The sequence below is a fragment of the Nomascus leucogenys genome, chromosome 12 (genome assembly GCF_006542625.1).
Source record: "Nomascus leucogenys isolate Asia chromosome 12, Asia_NLE_v1, whole genome shotgun sequence".
In the NCBI taxonomy this organism is placed as follows: Eukaryota; Metazoa; Chordata; class Mammalia; order Primates; family Hylobatidae; genus Nomascus; species Nomascus leucogenys.
Window position 1 is genome coordinate 39811670 of NC_044392.1, and position 22965 is coordinate 39834634.

General features: G+C 37.4%; 1 protein-coding gene across 2 annotated transcripts in view; it reads right to left on the reverse strand.

Moving 5' to 3' along the window:
• Window positions 1-22965, reverse strand: part of ATF6 (activating transcription factor 6) — a 214357-nt gene that overhangs the window by 127320 nt on the left and 64072 nt on the right. For both annotated transcript variants that reach the window (XM_030824056.1, XM_030824055.1), the window contains exon 9: window positions 22332-22423. In XM_030824056.1, the coding sequence (XP_030679916.1) occupies window positions 22332-22423 (92 nt within the window). The remainder of the gene's footprint in view (window positions 1-22331; window positions 22424-22965) is intronic.

Genomic DNA, 22965 nt, shown 5'->3' on the forward strand with positions numbered 1-22965 from the left:
TTATAAGTATAAAAGCACCTTATTTATAAACTGTTTAAACAATAGTAGTGTTCTATATGCTTTAAAAACTCGATAATTACATGTATATATGAAGTAGAAATAAATACGACACACCTAAAAACAAATTTTAAACTCCAATAATAACTGAAATAAGAAGGCCTCCTGGACAGTGCAAACTGGTGTTTTCAAGGAGAGAATACTTCAAATGAAGTAGGAAGTATTCTCCTTCTCAACAGTCAAATTCATTATTAGCCTTTCACAATTCCAGAAGGCAGGCTATCAGATACAGCTAAGAAAAAAAAAATTTAAAAATACTTCTATTTGTATTTATATGTAAAAACTTCCATTCTTTCTCCCTACCCTCCCTAATATCTTCATTCATCAATGTATATCCTCTTCAGAGGCATAAGCATTTGGAGAAAACAACAAAATATATACATATAAGCAAATACTGCCTACTTACTCAACACTTTTTTTTTTTTTTTTTTGAGACAGGGTCTCACTCTGTCACCCAGGCTGGAGTGCAGTGGCACAATCACAGCTCACTGAAGCCTTGACCTCCCAGACTCAAGCAATCCTCCCACCTCAGCTCCTCTGAGTAGCTGAGACTATAGGCATGTGCCACCACACCTGGCTAATTTTTTTTTTTTTTAATTTTAGTAGAAATGAGGTCTCACTATGTTGCCCAGGCTAGTCTCAAACTCCTGAGCTAAAGCTATCCTCCCGCCTTGGCCTCCCAAAGTGCTGGGATTACAGACGTAAGCCACTGTGCCCCGCCTTAATTAACACTTTTAACTCATTAATAGTGCTTAGGAACTTGGCTCATCAATAAGACTTTGTCGGTGTGTTCGCAATTTGTTTTATGATGCAACCCACACAATTTACACTACTCATAAAATTCAACACAAAGGGAATCTCCCTAGAGAAGCACAAAAGCTTCTATTTGGAGGGATAAACTACTTCTTAAAATTCAACACAAAGGGAATCTCCCTAGAGAAGCACAAAAGATTCTATTTGGAGGGATAAAATGCAAGAGGAAAGTAAGGCTAATGAAAAAGGGTAGTTAAGGAGCCTGTGGTTCTAAAGGAAAAGCAGTTCTTTGAGATAATAGTAGTTTGCCTCCAAATTTGGGGAAATCAGTGTTGGGGGAAGACGGGGAGCAGACACATCTCTCTAGAATATTTTTCTGATCCCTTAATGTATTTTCCATTCTCCTCAATTCTTCACCCCCAGAAATCATTGCTACCCAGTGATTCTCACATGGCATGCTGTAGCACTTGGGAATACTGCAAACTCTTCAAAGGTGTACCACCAATTAAAGCCATTGTGTAACATTTAATTTTGCTACAACTGAGGCTATATTTTGTCACAGTTGTATCTTTCAGACTAAATGTTTACCTGAGCAGTCACACATCAATATAAACCTTGCCACAAATGAGGTAAGAGACCTAGTGGAATGTCTGTCTAAACTTAAGAAAAGTCACCCTGATGAGTATTTAAGAAAACATGAGAGAAGCAGAAAACAATAGCAATTTGGGAGGGAAGTCAAATGAAGAGTGTGATGATAACTAAGAAATTTTATTTCTTCTTTTGGAAACTAACTTTAAAAAAAAGTGTTTACTTTTTCTTTCAAGCATGGTGCCAAAAATTCTACTTAGGAAAGTAAGCTATGAATAAAATCAAAGTTAAGAACTTTCCCCTAAGTTTAGAGAATCTCAATTAATTCAACCCCTACTGACCCCGCTATTGTTATTAGTGAAATATCCATATACTAATGTTCCTGTTTGGTGGAAGTACTCACTCCCTGATCCCTCCAGTATCTCTACCATCCTAATTATTAAGAGTTTCCCCTTGTTTTAACTAGAAATGTGCTTCCTTTTTAAAAAACAAAAAAACTTCCAACTTTTGATACTAGTTCTGGATTCTGTGGCTATCCAGAACAAGTCTAAGTAAGCCTTCTTCTAATGTCCAAAGACATCCAACATCCCCCTTACCCCAGGCTTTCTTTTTCAAGATTATAGTTTCTTGATTCTTTCACATACTCCTCTTTACAGCATAGTCTGAAGTTCCTTTAGCATATTTGGTCACTCTCCTATCAATATGCTTCTCAGAGGTAATGTCCAGAATTGGCCACAGTACTTCTTAGGTAGTATGACCACTACAGAATGGAAAAGGATAACTCCACCATTTGTTCTAGACACTGTTGTTCTACTGATGCAGTCTAATATCGCATAGGCTTTCCTGGCAGTTATATTACACTCTATTTATATTGAGCCCAGTGTAATTAAAACCCTAAGTCCTTTCACACAAACTGATTTTGAACCATGACTTTTGCTTCTCTTCCTATCCCACCTCAACGCTGAATTTATGTAACTGAGTTTTAGGATCCAGCTGAATAATTTATATCAATTCCTTTAAAAATACTTGCCTACTAATCAATCAAGAACTTTTAGGCTCCTCAGTAGCAAAAGAAATTCTTCCAAGAAAGTATCAGCATGCCATCAATATCCTGTACTGAGTTGTTATTAAAATAAAAAGCTCCTTCTAAATCTGTAAAAATGTAGGTTTATTTACTTACGAATTAACTGAAATATCACCTAGATCAAAATTTCCCATTTTGACCATAAAGATATCACAAGAATGTTAAATGCTCTTCTAAGATGCAAATACAGTATATTTTAACAGTAGCTACCACTTTTGAGTACCTACTATGTATTAAGGAATGGAGGCTCAAAGGAAGTTGAGGCTCAAAGAGTTTAAACAGTTTGCCCAAGTTTATGCTCTAAATAACTAAGAAAGTCAGGATTTGGATTCAGGATTGGAATTCCATCACTGCGCTATGTTGACCACATTTCCCAGAATGAATGATTCATCCATTAATTTATTCATGTAGTAAATACCTATTATGTTCCAAGAACTATATTTGGTGCTAATGACTCAAAGATGAAAGATACAAAAAATCAGATTACAGCAAGTCTTCAAATAATGCTGGTTCATGCAATGTCATTTTGTGATAACACTGATGACAAAAAAAAGAGTCAATTCCCAGCCAAGGTCACTGTCTGTGTGGAGTTTGCATACTCTCCCCAAGTCTGCATGAGTTTCCTGTGGGTACTCCAGTTTCCTCCCACAGTTTCCTCCTTAAGATGTGCATGTTAAGTTAACTGGCATGTCTAAATGGCCCCAGTCTGAATGAGTGTGGGGAACATGTGTGAGTGCACCCTTCAAAGGGATGGCACCCTGTCCAGGGTTAATTCTTGACTTGTGTGCCAAGCTGCCAGGATAGGCTCCAGCCACCTACCACCCTGAACTGCAATAAATGCATTGGAAAATACAAATCACTGTAAAATAAAAATGTGTACAGTATACAATAATCATACAAGTGCATGACAATAAATGATGTATGAAAGCTCTCAGCAAGCCTGCCATATTTGTGATTGCTTTTGAACTGTGTGGTAGGATGTGCTCCTTTCACTTTGCAAACATTTATTCCTTGATTTAAACCACCACTACTATAACCACTGTCACTCACTGATTCACCAAAAACTGGATAAATAATTATCCTTTTTAAAAATTTTTTATTTCCATAGGTTTTTGGGGAACAGGTGGCATTTGGTTAGATGAGTAAGTTGTTTAGTGGTGATCTGTGAGATTTTGGTGCATCTATATCCCAAGCTTAGCTCCCACTTATGAGTGAGAATATAACGCTGTTTGATTTTCCATTCCTGGGTTACTTCACTTAGAATAGTCTCCAATCCCATCCAGGTTGCTGCGAATGCTATTAATTCATTCCTTTTTATGACTGAGTAGTATTCCATCATATATATATACCACAGTTTCTTTATCCACTTGTTAATTGATGGGCATTTGGGTTGGTTCCACATTTTTGCAATTGCAAATTTTGCTGCTATAAATATGAATGAGCAAATATCTTTTTTGTTTAATGACCTCTTTTCCTCTGGGTAGAAACCCAGTAGTGGAATTGCTGGATCAAATGGTAGTTCTACTTTTAGTTCTTTAAGGAATCTCCACACTGTTTTCCACAGTGGTTGTACTAGTCTAGGTGACTTTACCAATGTTTGAGAACCATTATTCTAAACTAACTCTGTTTTTCACATCTTTCCTATCTCAGTTCCCTAAAAGGTACACATTTTTACAATGGATTCAACAGAAGTGGATAGTTTGGAAATAGGGACTGGGGGAGTTTGGAGGGACATGAAAGGGTACAAAGTGGCTATTTGTATGACTTATGGATAATTTATAAATTGAATTAATTCAGAACTATTGATACTTTAAAGTTTGTAAAGAACTCTTCTACTAATCATTGTTCTTTTAATGATTTTACTAACACTATGAAAACTGGCATTTCAACTCACAATTCATGGCTGTTAACAGGCAAATGCTTTGAGCTTACCTATCTGTGTAGTCTATCCCATCTGTATCCAGGCTGCTCTATAATCACTTAGCAGCTGTACTTACTGAAAATCAGTTTTAATGTTAATTGGTTTGGCTCATAAGTGGTCACTATTTTTCCCAGTGCCCACTTTGGTAATGATTATCCATTGTAATGACAATATACCCTTAACCATAGCTATTTCAGTAACTTTTAGCCTTTTCTGAGTCAAGGAGCTCAGACACATTCAATGAGCTTCACAAAAATTATCTTATTTACATTATACAGAGTCAATAAAGTATTTTTCAACAAGGGAGTCATGATGAAGCAAAATTTAGGATCCAAATAGTCTGTAGGTCTCAATTTTATTATCTATCCATTGGCTAGAATATTTCGAAGAGGTAATATATTAATAAATTCCGCTAAGAATCTTTTAACGTTTTTCACTTGTTTGTTTTTGGTTGTTATTATTTTTTGGCCTCCATTCCCTGTAGTTTTTTTGTCTTAAAATGGAATTTCTCTTAAGCTAAATTACAGACAAGTTGATTGTCCAATTCAGCTAAAAAAAAAATTTAAATACTTGAACTCTATAAAATGACCCACAGAAACTAATTTTAACTATCTGAATAACTACAGGTTTGTAATGCCCTTATTTTTATTAACATCTGAAAGACAGGTAAGAACTTCATTTCGCTGCCAGAATTCAAGATTGTTTTAGTACAACTGTGACATCGCAAATATTGAAAGGAATTTGACAGTTCTTGTAATGGTCCAATGTATAAAGGCGTATGAGAAAATTATTATTTATATGAAATTTTAGATTCTTGCCATGAGTGCTTTTGCATCATTCAAATGTCCCCTTTTGTTAATTTTAGAAAAATTAAATTTCCAAGAACTCAAAGAAATGACTCAGTCATAGTAAGGGTTAGTATAATGAATGCACATTTGGTGACTGTTTCTAGTTCATAATATTAATAAAGCAATCTAACCAAACTTTGTATAATTGCTTAAATCAGGTTCTATTCAGTACGTTTAAAACAAGCTACAAATATTAAGAAAATTGAAGAAGTTTCTATGTCTCTATGATCAGAAACATGCTAGTCCACAGAGTAACAGTAGTTTTAAGCCAGAAAATAATCATTACACCAATAAACCTTGCTCATATTATGGGCCACTGGTCCTGAAAAGCATGGATTAATAAAACACAAATGATTTCAATTTCCCCGAAAGTCTGGAAAAAGTATTATAAGAATTGTTACCTTACTTTTTCATTTATTAAATTCTAAAAGCCAACAACTGTTTTAGATTATTTATGAAGCCACTTAATCCTTACAGTGTGGTTTCAGATACTCAGTCTTCATACCAAGTAGCTGAACAAAAAATGGCATATCTCCAAGTCCATTCTACTCCTTGCAAACCTGCTTTCTTATGGTACAAGTAGGTCAATTTCGAATTCAAGCCATCTTACCAGGTAAGAATCATACTGCTTCTTATCCTCAAAAGCTGCTGCTGCTCTGTGGCTTGGAGAGCCACACACGAAAAGCTGAAATTACTTTAAGATGAAAAGAGCATGGAGATCTTCATGTTTTAATGTGAAATAGTGGAATGAGCACAAAATTTGGAGACAGGAGATCTGGGTTCAAGATGTTACTCTGAGACTCGTCACTTGAGTATGTCTGGGATACTTGGTCAACTTCTCTAAGCCTCCAATTCCTCACATGTAAAACATGAAAAATAACAAATATTTCACAAGGTTTTCCTGAGATTCAAATGAGACAATAGATGGGAACATGGTTTATAAAGCCCAAAGATGACACAGAGCAGGACACTTGTCTTCCTGCCTACCAGGTTCAGGCTAGTGGCAACATAGTAACTAAAGTGATCCTTTTAAAATCTAGGTCAGATTATTATGTCACCTCTGCTCAAAACCTTCTGATGGCTTCCCATTTCTATCATGGTAAAAGCCCAAATCTTTAAAATGACAGAAGTCTTACCTCAATTGACCTCTCCCTGTATCTCACCTCTCTGACATCATCTCCTACTACTCTAACTTTAGCAAAGCCACACTAACCACCTTGCTTTTCCTTGAACATGCAAGACACATTTCCACCCCAGGATCCCTGCAATGGCTGTTTCCTCTGCCAAGAATGCTGTTCTTCCTCAGATATCCATATGGCTAATCCTCTCCTCTCCTTTAAGCCTTGGCTCAAACACCGGCCTTACAGTGATCACCATTTAAAACTACAGTCCTGGCAGGGAACAGTGGCTCACACCTGTAATCCCAGCACTTTGTGAAGCCAAGGTGGGCAGACTGCTTCAGCCCAGGAGTTTGAGACCAGCCTGGGCAACATAGTGAAACGTCATCTCTACAATAATAATAATCATAATACAATAATTAGCTGGGTGTGGTGGAGTGTGCCTGTGGTCCCAGCTCCTCAGGAGGCTGAGGTGGGACAACTGCTTGGGCTCGGGAGGTCAAGGCTGAGTGAGCCGTGATTGCATTACTGTACTTCAGCCTGGGGAACAGGGCAAGGCCTTGTCTCAAAAAAATTAAAAATAAGTAAATAAAACTACAGTCACAACAACCACCCTTCCACGTGTAAAACCATTTACCCTACTATACATTATCCCTTTGTTCAAACAATTTACAATTTTCTCATTTTACTTATGTTTATTGTCTCTCTTCTCGCTAGAATGTAAGCTAAGGGGTGTTCTAGTTCCTGGTTCATAAGAGGTATTCCTTTTTCAAAAAATAAATAAATAAACTTTGTGCACCATCTGCCTCTTGTCAAGATCTACATTTTAGGGAAACTAACCCACAACTCAAGAATGGCAGGTGATGAAGTCACTATTACACCATTTCCAGATCCAGGAACAGAACATTATGTTAATTTTCAATGCAACTGAGGCTAAAAGGAGAAAAAAATGGGGAGTTTTCAAGGTAGTTTCCAAATTTTAAAAAGGTTTTCTCTTCTCTGTTTATTGAATGGTTCAGAGATGATTTTTGCAGCCTAGTAGTAACTGGGGGTAATTTATTAGAAACATAAATGTGGTTAAATGAAGAAACAGACCTTCAAGTCAAGACAAAAGAACCCTCTAAATAGCAGTTCTCAGAGCCAAGGATTACCATGCTCTGGGAAGAAACCTGCACTTTACAGTGGCTATTTGCCAAATGGGCCAACATGAACAAGAAAACAACCTGAGATTCTTTCATTCATTCAATAAGCAATTGTAAAGCAAGCACTATTCTAATAGATGATGCTTATTCTTGGAACCCAGCCACTAAACTGTGAGGAAACCCAAGCAGCTGTGGAGAGGTCCAAATGAAGAAAAACCAAGAACCCTGGCCTACATCCCAGGCTCAGGTCCCAGCTGAAAGCTGTCACCAACTTACTGGCCATGTGAATGAGCCAATCTGAAGGTGGGTCTTCCAACCTAAGCCACCCCAGTTAACACTCCATGGAGATAAAGAACTGTCTGTCCTGAACCCTGCCCAATTTGCAGATTTCTTTACCAAAATAGTAACTGCTGTTGTCTTAAGCTTTTAGGTTTTGGGGTGGTTTGTTCCACAGTATTAGATAACTGATACTCTATAGTAATTAGATTGCTGACATCACTGAGTCAGTTTTTAATATAAAAGGTATGTGTGTGAACAACTCTTTGTATGTTTCTCACTACAGAAAAGTATCCTCTGATTATTCTAAATGTCAAAAAACATGGCTGTAAATTTGAGTACAATCTCTCTTTTCTGTTATACTTACATCAATCCAGTCAATTCATAAGTTACTTTCCCCTATCACAGCCAATCCTAAGCTTTAGGGGAATGGGCAGAGTTGCTAGACTCCTAACTCCTCTAACTGTAAATGCCAACTCCTTTTTCTCTGCCTGAGTGGCTGTTGCTCTGTCAGTGATTAAGCCAAGGCTCCAGAGGCAGATTGTGATTCTGATCTCTGCCACACATTAGCTGTGTCTTTCGTTTCCTCATCTGTAAATTAGGAATAATAATACCTGCCTCATGGCACTAGGAGGAACAAATGAATTAATCCATATATCAAATAGAATACTTGGACTAGTATTTAGTGCATAAAAAGTAATTAGTGTTTGATAAATAATGGCTTAATACAACACGCAGAAAAAACTAGCTACCTTTACTACCCAAGCACACATGGTATCAACATATAGCCAACCTAGCTTATTCCAAAACTAAGAATCTTCACCTGTTTTCATCCTCTTTTCTTCTAGTTGCCTTATTTCCATTTATCTGTCATTGTTAATTTACCAAAAAAAAAAAAAAAGGGAGAAAGGAAAAATAAAAGCAAGTAACTGAGAAATCTGCTTTATTGAGAATTCTGGGAAAGGGCTGAGACAGAAAATAATATAAGGTATATAGATCATCTGTACATTCCCTAATTCTGGCTCCTCAGAGGCCATGGATTGTGATAAACTGACTGTGTGCACAACATACTAATGCCAATTTATGTTCAGAACACACAGACACCAAAAAGTCCAAAGGCACCGCACACACCTGCAGTTCATACTGACATTAGTCATAAATCAATTAAGAACCATTTGTAGAATGACACTTAAAATCATGTTTCAAATGCTTACTAAAGTGACAAAACAGGTCAATCTGGAGACAAAAAAGACATGAATGGCAAACTGCCTAGAAGTCTAAGCAATATATAATAATTACATGTGTACTTCTGTACATTCAAAAGCTTCAAAGGTATCCTATACTACCCTTAATATTAGCCTAGACATTCACTTGTTACAAAATTAAGGTTTTTATTTCCTTTATTATTTATGTTCTGCAGCACTTACACAGCATGATTCCACCCAGCTATATTAAGTACTGAAAATGGTGATTGAAAATGCTATTTCACACAAACTATCCACTAGTCCCTGTTTTATGTTAACTAAGATGTATGATCTGAAGAACATATCGAAGTACTCAACTTAAACTCTGATAGCAGTTTTCTCACCTGGCCTAGTTTCTCACTGACCCCTTCTCACTAGGTAGAAAGCAGAAGAGATAAATCTCCTTTTATCTCTTAAGTTGGCAAGGGATGTAGGTTTCTGGTTTCAACTGCCTTTCCCTTCATTACAACAATGAAGTGTGGGGAAAAAGTAGCCAAGTGATACACGATAAAGCCACTGGGATGCTCCTCGTAAGTCTCCCTATGTACAACTCATATGAAAGCCAAAACTAGAGAAAAGCATCAACAGAATTTTCCATGCCCTCAAAACCCAGCTCTGTGCTTGATAGGCTCTAAGACATCTTTTTCAACAAAGGATGAAATCTACAGAGAAAAGAGAACCAATTACTTTGTGTAGACACATTTTTGACAAACATGAATACGTTAGACTATTTGGGGCAAGGACTGCCTTTGGCTCTGTTACCCTCCTGCAATTCCAGATTCAATAACACCTGGTACTCAGATACATTGTATTTCTTCAGTTCATGTGTCACTTTGATAAATGTGGAAAGTATTTTTAGCCAAAAACTCAAATTAGATTTCATTTAAAAATCTGGCTGAAAAAAACCGTGTATACTTGGTGGTTTGAATTCTGACGTTTAAGTTACAAAGTAACTTTTAACCTACAGCCAATAGTGATATCATATGGCGAAATGTGCTCAACAACAACAACAAAAAATTGGAACCAGATTTGGGGACAAGCTCATCTCAGGATAAGAAGCTAGAATTCTTCCTATAAAATAATGAAAAGCTGACAAATTCAGAGAAATGCTGGAATAGAAACATTTTACTTCTAACCAGTTCCAGATGACTCAAACTCAATGCCATATGCTCCGTGGTTACCTTTTCCTTAAAGCACAGTCTCATAAGAAAACCACAGAGTAACTGGCCCACTAGTAGCATGATTTATCCTTCCTCATCCAAGTCTGATGTCTCAAACTATAAAGATTCCAGACCTAGTGAGGGCGCAGCACTAACCCAAAACAAAAACAGGGTAAAAGCACTGTCAATTCCAAACATTTGTTAATTTTTTTAAGACCTAACTAAAACATATTTAAAACCTCCTTAGTATGTTCATTTATGATTTGCGGCAAAGGAGGATGACTATAGCGACCTTTAAAATAGAAAGGGGAAAACATAACAAAGGAATCTATACTCTGCAATCCTATGTGCCAGGAAGAAGTTCCCCTCACAGATTATGCTGTGGCCCCTACTCTGTCCAAAACAGAGGTCCATAAATGTCCTCAAGTATATAAGACAAACCTATCTATATAGAGGTGTCTGTCTAGAGACATTTTAATAAAAACTTCCCTTACGTACATTATCTTATAATCTAATGAATAGGGCTTTTACAATTTCCATAATGGCTAACGTATAGGAAGAAAGAAATACAAAACTATACACAACAATGTATAGGAAGAAAGAAATACAAAACTGTACACAACAGTTTTCAACCCTAGACATACTTCAGAATCACCTGGGAAAAATGTTTTGTTTACAAACAAATGCCTTCGACCTACCCTATCAGACTCCATAGGTCTTGGGTAGGGCTCAGGTAGCAATATTTTTAAGATTCCAGAGTAAGGCTGGGCATGCTGGCTCACATCTGTAATCCCAACATTTAGGGAGGCTGAGGCAGGAGCATCACTTGAGCCCAGAAATTCAAGACCAGCCTGAGCAACACAGCAAGATGTCATCACTTCAAAAAAATTTTTTTAAATGAGCCAGGTATGGTAGCGTGTATCTAGAGTACTAACTACTCAAGAGGCTTGAGCCTAGGAGTTCAAGACTGCAGTCAGTTATGATCATGCTGCTGCACTCCAGCCTGGAAAACAAAGTAAGATCCTGTCTCTAAAATAAATAAATAAATAAATAAAGACAATTCAGGTTACACATTTTTTGAGACAAGAACATCACAGAAGTGATACTGTGCCCTTCTCAGCGCATCCCATCAGGAGCTGCAGATGTCAATATGTCTCATGACTGGGAATGTTACTTTATTACTCAGTTATGGTGGCATAACCTCTTGTCCAATATCTCTCACATTTTCTACCTCTCTGTCTCCCTGTGTTACATTCTATATAATTTCTTCAGATCCATCGTCCCATTCACTATTTCTTTCTTCAAGTATATCTATTTTTTTTGTTTTGTTTTTATTATTATTATACTTTAAGTTCTAGGGTACATGTGCACAACGTGCAGGTTAGATATATATACATGTGCCACGTTGGTGTGCTGCACCCATTAAATCACCATTTACATTAGGTATATCTCTGAATGTTATCCCTCCCCCTCCCCTGACCCTACCACAGGCCCCAGTGTGTGATGTTCCCCTTCCTGTGTCCAACTGCTCTCACTATTCAGTTCCCACCTATGAGTGAGAACACGCGGTGTTTGGTTTTTATATCCTTGCGATAGTTTGCTGAGAATGATGGTTTCCAGATTCATCGATGTCCCTACAAAGGACATGAACTCATCATTTTTTATGGCTGCATAGTATTCCATGGTGTATATGTGCCACATTTTCTTAATCCAGTCTATCATTGTTGGACATCTGGGTTGGTTCCAAGTCTTTGCTATTGTGAACAGTGCCACAATAAACATATGTGTGCATGTGTCTTTACAGCAGCATGATTTATAATCCTTTGGGTATATACCCAGTAATGGGATGGCTGGGTCAAATAGAATTTCTAGTTCTAGATCCCTGAGGAATTGCCACACTGTCTTCCACAATGGTTGAACTAGTTTACAGTCCCACCAACAGTGTAAAAGTGTTCCTATTTCTCCACATCCTCTCCAGCACCTGTTGTTTCCTGACTTTTTAATGATGGCCATTCTAACTGGTGTGAGATGGTAACACATTGTGGTTTTCATTTGCATTTCTCTGATAGCCAGTGATGATGAGCATTTTTTCATGTGTCTGTTGGCTGCATAAATGTCTTCTTTTGAGAAGTGTCTGTTCATATCCTTCACCCACTTTTTGATGGGGTTGTTTTTTTCTTGTAAATTTGTTTGAGTTCTTTGTAGATTCTGGATATCAGCCCTTTGTCAGATGAGCAGATTGCAAAAATTTTCTCCCATTCTGTAGGTTGCCTGTTCACTCTGATGGTAGTTTCTTTTGCTGTGCAGAAGCTCTTTAGTTTAATTAGATCCCATTTGTCAATTTTGGCTTTTGATGCCATTGCTTTTGGTGTTTTAGACATGAAGTCCTTGCCCATGCCTATGTCCTGAATGGTATTGCCTAGGTTTTCTTCTAGGGTTTTTACGGTTTTAGGTCTAACATTTAAGTCTTTGATCCATCTTGAATTAATTTTTGTATAAGGTGTAAGGAAGGGATCCAGTTTCAGCTTTCTACATACGGCTAGCCAGTTTTCCCAGCACCATTTATTAAGTAGGGAATCCTTTCCCCATTGCTTCTTTTTGTCAGGTTTGTCAAAGATCAGATGGTTGTACATGTGTGGTATTATTTCTGAGGGCTCTGTTCTGTTCCATTGGTCTATATCTCTGTTTTGGTACCAGTACCATGCTGTTTTGGTTACTGAAGCCTTGTAGTATATTTTGAAGTCAGGTAGCGTGATGCCTCCAGCTTTGTTCTTTTGGCTTAGGATTGACTTGGCAATGGGAGCTCTTTTTTGGTTCCATATGAACTTTAAAGTAGTTTTTTCCAATTCTGTGAAGAAAGTCATTGGTGGCTTGATGGGGATGCATTGAATCTATAAATTACCTTGGGCAGTATGGCCATTTTCATGATATTGATTCTTCTTACCTATGAGCATGGAATGTTGTTCCATTTGTTTGTGTCCTCTTTTATTTCATTGAGCAGTGGTTTGTAGTTCTCCTTGAAAAGGTCCTTCACATTCCTTGTAAGTTGGATTCCTAGGTATTTTATTCTCTTTGAAGCAATTGTGAATGGGAGTTCACTCATGATTTGGCTCTCTGTTTGTCTGCTATTGGTATATAAGAATGCTTGTGGTTTTTGCACACTGATTTTGTATCCTGAGACTTTGCTGAAGTTGCTTATCAGCTTAAGGAGATTTTGGGTTGAGATAATGGGGTTTTCTAAATATACAATCATGTCATCTGCAAACAGGGACAATTTGACTTCCCCTTTTCTTAATTGAATACCATTTATTTCTTTCTCTTGCCTGATTGCCCTGGCCAGAACTTCCAACACTATGGTGAATAGGAGTGGTGAGAGAGGGCATCCCTGTCTTGTGCCAGTTTTCAAAGGGAATGCTTCCAGTTTTGCCCATTCAGTATGATATTGGCTGTGGGTTTGTCATAAATAGCTCTTATGATTTTGAAATATGTTCCACCAATATCTAGTTTATTGAGAGTTTTTAGCATGAAGGGCTGTTGAATTTTGTCAAAGGCCTTTTCTGCATCTATTGAGATAACCATGTGGTTTTTGTCTTTGGTTCTGTTTATATGCTGGATTACATTTATTGATTTGCGTATGTTGAACCAGCCTTGCATCCCAGGGATGAAGCCCACTTGATCATGGTGGATAAGCTCTTTGATGTGCTGCTGGACTCGGTTTGCCAGTGTTTTATTGAGGATTTTTGCATCGATGTTCATCAGGGATATTGGTCTACTTTACTTCCAACTATGTGGTCAATTTTGGAATACGTGCGACGTGGCGCTGAGAAGAATGTATATTCTGTTGATTTGGGGTGGAGAGTTCTGTAGATGTCTATTAGGTCCACTTGGTGCAGAGCTGAGTTCAATTCCTGGGTATCCTTGTTAACTTTCTGTCTCGTTGATCTGTCTAATGTTGACGGTGGGGTGTTAAAGTCTTCCATTATGTGTGAACCTGGGAGGCAGAGCTTGCAGTGAGCTGAGATCGTGCCACTGCACTCCAGCCTGGGCAACAAAGTGGGACCCCATCTCACAAAAATAAATAAAATAAAAAAAATAAAGTCTCCCATTATGATTGTGTGGGAGTCTAAGTCTCTTTGTAGGTCTCTAAGGACTTGCTTTATGAATCTCGGTGATCCTACATTGGGTGCATACATATTTCGGATAGTTAGCTCTTCTTGTTGAATTGATCCCTTTACCATTATGTAATGGCCTTCTCTGCCTCTTTTGATCTCTGTTGGTTTAAAGTCTGTTTTATTAGAGACTAGGATTACAACCCCTGCCTTTTTTTTTGTTTTCCATTTGCTTGGTAGATCTTCCTCCATCCCTTTATTTTGAGCCTATGTGTATCTCTGCACATGAGATGGATCTCCAATTTTTCTAGGACGGACACTTTCTTTTATAAAGCGTCTCTTCTGAGAAGAATTTGCATTCGATTCCTTCAGGTGCCTACAGGCACCACCAACGTAAGCCCACCTAAACTGCATTTTTGGCTTGATTTTGGGGGGATCACACTAGTAGTATAAATTTAGGCTCTAACCTGATTAGTTAGGGGCTTTGAGTAAAGAATTATCAGGAAAGACTTTTCTTTTGTTTCCACTCTAAAGCCAAAACCAAGATAGGCACTTAATAACAGTCTCTCTGAGTGGTAGGGCAACTTTTGTTCCCCTCTTTTGGCAACCAAGAGTGTCATTCTTTGGAAGTTCTGGTTTTATTTGGGTAGAGAAAAAGGGAGGCCTCAGTTGTGACTTCCCACCTCACTTGGGTCCACAGCTTTCTTTCCCATCCCCAGACACTAAGCCACAAGGATCAGGAACTATATCCAGAACAAGCACCACTTCCAATGCTAGCTTACCGTTATAGATTCGTCTTATCTTTTATTATTTCTGGCCTCTGAGAAGCCCTTACTTTGTCTCCAGTTGAGCCAGGAAATAAGAGTTTTGATTTATTTTTTCAATCCATCATTTTTTAGTTTGCTAAACTGCAATGAGTTTCTCTGTACCTTTAGCCTACCATATTGCCAAAAACAAAAGGTTAAGGTTCCTTAACCATAAGGTAGAAAAAATAAAATAACACTTTACAGCATAGTAGAGAAGGCAGAGTCTGTAGGGATAATTTTTTTTAAAAAAAAACCTGGGTTAAATTTCGGGTTCTCAACAATAAAATATGACTAATAATCATAGAATTAACCCCAATGAGTAATAAGAAGAGGATTTTCTTTTTAACCAATTCACATTTGTCCTGTTTAGCCACTCCCTGCTGCCTAGAGTTACTATTTTTATAGACCACCCAGAGTGGGCCACCTCCTTGAATCCTATGCCAAAAATAGCTAGATGCCTTCTTTACTATCCACAAAATATCAATAAGGTCAGAAAAATTAACCCTCATAAGTCCATTTAGTTTATTTTTTTTTCTGTGTGATGTCTATTCAGTAACCCAAACCTCTTCAAACTAGTCAGCTTTGCTGCACATTACCTTTGACAAAACTCTCTTACTTTATATATTAGATATATTTATATTTCATCACCAAATGCCTTCAGGAAATGTTTAAGGCATATCAATATTTGGCAAACTTGTGTGTTTTATATTTTTTTTTCATTTGGCCCATACCAATAAGGCACAAACATTCAATTCTACACTGAACATCTGAAACCACATTAATCACTTTACTTGGTAATGTGATCTGTTCTAAAAGAGTTTAGGTTCCTAAATTTAAAATACTTTGGAAATCTCTGGTTCAAATGTCTATTTGTCTGACAAACTTAATTTTGTGGTACTTAAGAAAAGTTCAGATAGAGCTCACAATCTTTTTTCTTTTAAAGCCTATGCATTTTCCAATTAAAACATAATAATGCATGCTTAAGGTTTCTAGATACACAAGACTATAGATGTGACACTTGTTCAATAAATATCTTCCAGGCGGTTACTAATAAGGTTCAAATGGGAAGTTCTTGCTCCTCTGGCAGACTTCTGGACCAGAGAAGATCACAGTCTTGCAGTAAAAAGACTGAAAACAGGCCGGGCGCAGTGGCTCACACCTGTAATCCCAGCATTTTGGGAGGCTGAGGTGGGCAGATCACAAGGTCAGAAGGCTGGTCACGAGACCAGCCTGACCAACATGGTGAAACCCCATCTCTACTAAAAATACAAAAAATTAGCTGAGCATAGTGGCAGGTGCCTGTAATCCCAGCTACTTGGGAGGCTGAGGCAGGAGAATTGTTTGAACCTGGGAGGCAGAGGTTGCAGTGAGCCGAGATCGTGCTACTGCACTCCAGCCTGGGGAACAGAGTGAGACTCCATCTCAAAAAAAAAAAAAAAACAAAAAAAAATGAGTCCAATCAAAACATGCTTTTGAATAATACAAATGATGAAACATCTCAATTCCCAACATGTGATTCAGGGACAAGTTTCAGTCTTTCAAATCACTGTTGTTCTCTGGGCTTTAATATTTCACTGTTCATGCCAAATTTTGTCTACAAGAAATAGTTCTTGGTTTTTATGAATTTCACAGCCAGTTTCCTCCATATTTCCTTGTTAGTGTCTAAAGATATTCTGACTTGTTAAGATACCTTTCTACACTCCCTCATTCCTTCCAGCTTTTCTCCTTGATGCTTTTCTTCAATTTAAGCCTTTTAACATGTTTTTTTTACTTGAATAGTTCCTAATATTCCCGCTACTTCTTAGCTGGCTGTTCCTAAAGCCTCGCACAGAGAAAGGTACAGATCTTAACTGATTGATCCTCAAGATTTTCAAATATCTAAACTTTCTCTGATTTTTAATCCCCTCTTTCTACTAATTCCTTTTTGAACACAAACCACTTCTTAATAGGGACCATCATCTCTTCCTTTCATAATCAATCAATCTACCATGGAAATGAGATCCATCCCCACCTTTACTTCAGCAGCTGTGAAGATCATTAATTCATTTAAAAAAATTTTTGTCTGGTGGGCGGGGGCACTCAAAAAATTTTTTTTGTTCCAGTCTTTTCTTTCCTAAAATTCTATTTATTCATGAGGGCTTCCACAATGAGATGTCCCCCCCACCCCACTGTCACTTCCTGTAGCATAATCTAATCCTCTTTATTCTTTCATCGAGTACTACTGCATAAAGCCTCCCATGATTGCCACTAGCAGCGTTACTGGTTACTTCTATGTTCCCTCAAGAATATGCCTGTGAATTTGAGATATAATAAGAAATAATATATTTGGTTTTTATTCTGGTTCCTGTCACAGAGCTCCTAAAACCCTTGGAATTTCCTGAGTGATAGGGGGTAAGAAGAGCATCTTTTGTTATCCATAATAAGCCCCTTCCACCTGGACCTGAGTTTATGCTAATGAGGTGACTCTTGGATGATGGAGGCTGATTGCCAGAGAAACCAACCCCATAATTAGTGGGTTGGGATTTTCAGTCCCATCCCTCAACCTCCAAGTAGTGGAGGGGGGCTGGAGTTTAAGTGCAATCACCAATGGCCAATGGTTTAATCAATCACGCCTACCTAATGAAGCTCCATAAAAACTCCTAACAATGGGATTTGGAGAGCTTCCAGGTTAGCAAACACAAGGAGGTACTAGGAGGGTGGTGCACCTGGAGAGGGCATGAAAGCTCTGCACTCCTCCCCTATACCTTACCCTATGTGTCTCTCCCATTCAGCTTGCCCCACATATCCTTTATAATAAACCAGTAATAGTAAATAGAGTGTTTTCCTGAGTTCTGTGAGCCATTCTAGAAAATTATCAAACCTCAAGAGGGAATTGTGGGAACCCTCAACTTATAGCCACTTAGTCAGAAGTTACAGGTCACAACCTGGGACTTGCAACTGGTGGCTGAAGTCAGGGGCAGTCTTTGGGGACTCAGCCCTTAACCTGTGGGAGCCTGTGCTAACTCCAGGTAATTAGTGTCAGAAATGACTTAAATTGGCCAGACATAATGGCTCACACCTGTAATCCCAGCACTTCAGAAGGCCAAGGAAGGAGAATCATTTGAACTTAGGAGTTCAAGACCAGCCTGAGCAACTTTGCCAGGTGTGATGAGGTGCACCCGTAGTCCCAGCTACTTAGAAGGCTGAGGATGGGGGGATTGCTTAAGCCTGGAAGATGGAGGCTGTAGTGAGCTACAATCACACCACTGCACTCCAGCCTGGGCAACTGAGCAAGACCCTGTCTCAATAAAAAATATTTTACAATTAAAATTTAAAAAAGAATTGAGTTAAATTGTAGGACATCCAGTTGGTGTCCAGAGAACTGGAGAATTGCTCATTGTAGAAAATCCACATATTTGGTGTCAGAAGTGTGTAAACAAAAAGTTTGTCATTTTTTAATGCCTATATGTTTATATGACATCCATATAATTCTTTCTCATACAACAGTTGTTTACATATCTGATTCTCTTACCAGACTGTACTTTTATTCATATTTGCATCCTTGATTCCTTGCTCAGTACCTGGCAAACATTAAGTGCTCTATAAATATTTGCTGTATGTCTGACTAAATAAATAAGTACCACGTATAGCCTCAGATAAGAAATGAGGAACTAAAAGAACACACAGTTTTTTGAGAAATAGTTTATGAACATATATAATTCCTACTAATTGGGTGAGGGAGACATTCATTCATTCATACTACAAGTATTTATTGAGTAACTACTATGTGCCAGCCACTGTTCTAAGCACTGGAAAACAAAAGAGATAAAAATACCTGCAGGGAAAGAAAGAAAATAAAATAAATAAGTTACATAGGGGAGAGGTGCTATGTAGAACAATGAAGAAAGAAAGACGATAGGGAATGCAATGGCAGGAGCTGGGATGGACATTTAGAAAAGGTAGTCCAGGAAAGCCTCACTGGGGTGGCATTTGAGCTTTTTTTTTTTTTTTTTAATTTTGACCAAAAAAAATTGATGTTTTTTAATCACTTTTTTAAAACTTTTATTTGAAGCTCATGGGTACATGGTATTTGAGCTTAACACCTGACAGAAAGAATCTCTGAGGGAAGGGCACTGCCGGCAGTGGGAATAAAAGTGAAGACCATGAAGTGCTAGCAGGCTTAGAGTGTTTGAGGAAGAGCACACAGGCCAATGTGACAGGCTAACAATAACATTTTTGATCCACAAGATAGGCAAGTATTTTAAAAACACAATATCCAGTGTTAGGAAACGTGAGAAAATGGATACTCCTCTCTCCTGCTAGTGGGAATGTAAACGGATACAGTCTTTTTGGAAGGCAATTTGGCAAAACCTATCACAATTTCAGATAATCGTAACCTCTAGTTCTAGTCTAGATTCTATCATACACATACAGACACATAAATATATGGAAATACATTTTGTGTACACATATCAATAAATAACTGGAAATACCCTAGCTGCCTATCAAAAGATGGTTAAATAAATTACGGCAGCAGTTGGGCAAGTGTGCACTGGGGTTTTAAGCAGTCCAAGGAACTCTGGGGATCCTAAAAGTCTTTCAAAGTCAGCAAAGTTCTCCCTTTTCCAACTGCATACCTATGGGAGTCTAAATTTTCTTCATTTATTTCAACCCAAACAATATATCATAACAGATTACATGAAAAAACAGATAATCCTGCCAGATTCTGTTAAGTCAGACATCAAAGATTTTTATGAAACTATTGATTTGACCTAAAGAAGCAACAATAGGTCTCAAGTATCCCCATGTGTTTTAGAAGCCTGAAGTCAGTGAGATAAAACCCAACATTAAGAATTTGAAGGAAAGTAACTTGGGGGAAGAATGTAAAGAAAATACTGGGTAGTCTGGCTACAGCATAATAATAATTAATTTGGTTTTCTGGTTTTCAAAATTTTGGATTGCAACAAAAGGAAATTTCAATATGCTGTTTCAATTTTTAGTAGCAAATAAATGTGTATATAGAGAAAAACTAAAACTGATGTATTTGAGCTCCCCCCCAAAAAAAAAATTTTTACAAAACTATAAAGTAGTACCACTCTTCTGTATCTCACTAAATTTTTGGAGGTTTGGGAGATATAATTATTCTTCATTAACATGTTATTTATGTTAACATGTAAAGTAATGGTTTATGGTTTATTATTTTTAAATGAATTAAAAATTTTTTAGTTTTATTTTTAAAGTTTTAATTTCTCACATAATAAATATCAGTATATATAAACCACAAAATCAAAAATTATTTGGGATCCTTGGTAACTTTTAGGGGTACAAAGGGGTTCCCAAGACCTAAAGTTTGAGAATTGCTAAATTACGGCACATTTACACTACAAAAAACTATGTAGTATTAAAAGAGAATAATGTATTCACATATTTTAAAGAAAGCACAATTTGTATATAATTGTTCCATGTAAAACCAAAAATTTTAAACTAAATACATATAAACACAAAGACACAACACAAATGTGGGAATAGATGTTTATATATTCTACATGAAATGTTCTTCCTGTATCTTACTTAAATAATTCCTAATCTTCTTTTAGATCTTAACACAATCACCTCTTTCTCAGAGAAACCTTGCCTTACTTCCCTAACTAGGTCAAGTGACCCTATCATGTGGCCTCATGATATCATGTACCTTTCCTTCATGGCACCTAATATTGTTACAATTTTGCATTTATTTGTGTGATCATTTTGATTAGTATATGTCACCTATATCAGATTATAAATTTCATGAGAGCAGGGGGTTGATTATACAGGGGGTTGATTATATTATTTTCTCAAATTTCCTATATGTTTGAAAATCTTCATAAAAAAAGTTATTTTTTTTTAAAAGTGATTATTCAACTTTAACTCCTTTCAGTTCTCAACCAATTTTAATACAGACTTCATGCCTACCCCTACTAAATCTGCTTTCCAAGATTACAACTGACCTGATAATTGCCAAATTCAGCTTTCTGCATCTCCCAAGCTCTCAGCAGCATGTGATACCACTGCCCAAGACCTGCTTGAAGCTCTTTTTACTTTGGCTTCAAAAAGCTACTTTCTTTCAGTTCTGCCCCTAATATGCTGTAAGTTTCTTTTCCCAAGGCTATCTACTGTTCATACTGGTGTCTCCCAGATTCTTCTTACTTTCCTTCCTCTACTTGTTCTTGGATAATCTCACCTATTCCACTAACATTATCTGTCTGTCAGTCTACCTACCTATCTACAATGTTAATTCTCAATATCTAGTCAGTGCCACAAACTTCCTATACTTAAAATAAAAACTATTGTCTTTCTTCATAAAACTATCCATCTGTCTATGTTTGCTTCCTCAGATGACAGCAACACCATTCGGTCCCTCAAGATAGAAATTTTTGAATTATCCTTAACTTCCCTCTTTTCTTCCTTATGTCCCACATTATACCAGTTAACAAATCCCACAAAATCTACATCAGAGAGGTTCCCTAAGACTGCCCATTCTTTTTGTAACCACAGTGTAAGTTCAGACTCTCATTTATTACCTGAAATACCTCAATAGTCTTCTAATGCTTTCTCTGCCAATAGTTCTCCTCACTGCAGTCTATACTCAATACAGCCCTCAAAGCCCTCTTCCTAATGTGCAAAGCTGATTATGTTACCCTCCACCTAAAATCTAGGGATGCCTCATTGTACACAGCAGCACCTATACCTCTAGCCATATATCTAGCCTCATGCATACAAGATACACTGAACTTTTCACTTTTTTATAAACATGTCATGCTATTTCAAAACTGTGCCTTTAAACATGCTGTTCCCTTTGCCTGGCATGCCTTTCTCATACTTTGCATATGGCAAACTGATATCACAGTTCAATGTTCAGCTTCCTTCATAGGTATTTCTCTTATAACTCAGTCACTCAACAAAAAATGTATTGAGTACCTACCAATAGGACAAGAACCTTCACCTCAAGGAACTGGTACTCTATATTATGTTAGGACTCATTCACATTGTTATTATTACGTTCATCACATTATACCATAGTCATCCTTCTACTTGTCTCTCCTCCCAGCTGAATCATGAGATCTTTGAAGGCATGGCTCCTGTCCCATTACTCTTTACACATCTTGAAAAACAAATAATTTTTCCTCTAGTTTATGATGAAAGCTAAAGAATAATGAGAATTTAAGTTTTTAGCATTAGTATCCAAAATAAATATCTATTCACTTACCTCATAGGTCCATAGTTCAGTATTATAAATGCCAATACTATCATCACACAGACAGCTCTTCGCTTTGGACTAGGGACTTTAAGCCTCTGGTTCTAAAGGAAATGACCACATTAAATACAATTAAACTAATATCAATTTCAGAAAAAGCAACACAAGATTAGAATTTTCCTCTTTACCGGTTACGTAAATACCTTGTCTTATTTTAAAAAAAAAAAAAAACATCAAAGGTGAGGAAATAATACTTTTCAAGACTAGAGCAGAGACTTCCAAGTTCCCTTTTCTAGCAGGGAGAGAAAAGGAGAGAAGCAGAAGAGAAAAAAAACACAGCAGCCACTCCATTGCAGTTGCCTCTTCACCCAAGAGGAAAGAATTCAATATATATATGCATATATATTTTTTTGAGACGGGGTGTCGCTTTGTCGCCAAGCTGAAGTGCAGTGGCGCCGTCTCGGCCTCCCAGGTTCAAGCGATTCTGCTGCCTCAGCCTCCCAAGTAGCTGGGATTACAGGTGTGCGCTACACCCAGCTAACTTTTGTATTTTTAGTAGAGATGCGGTTTCACTATGTTGTCCAGGATGGTCTTGATCTCCTGACCTTGTGATCCGCCTGCCTCAGCGTCCCAAAGTGCTGGAATT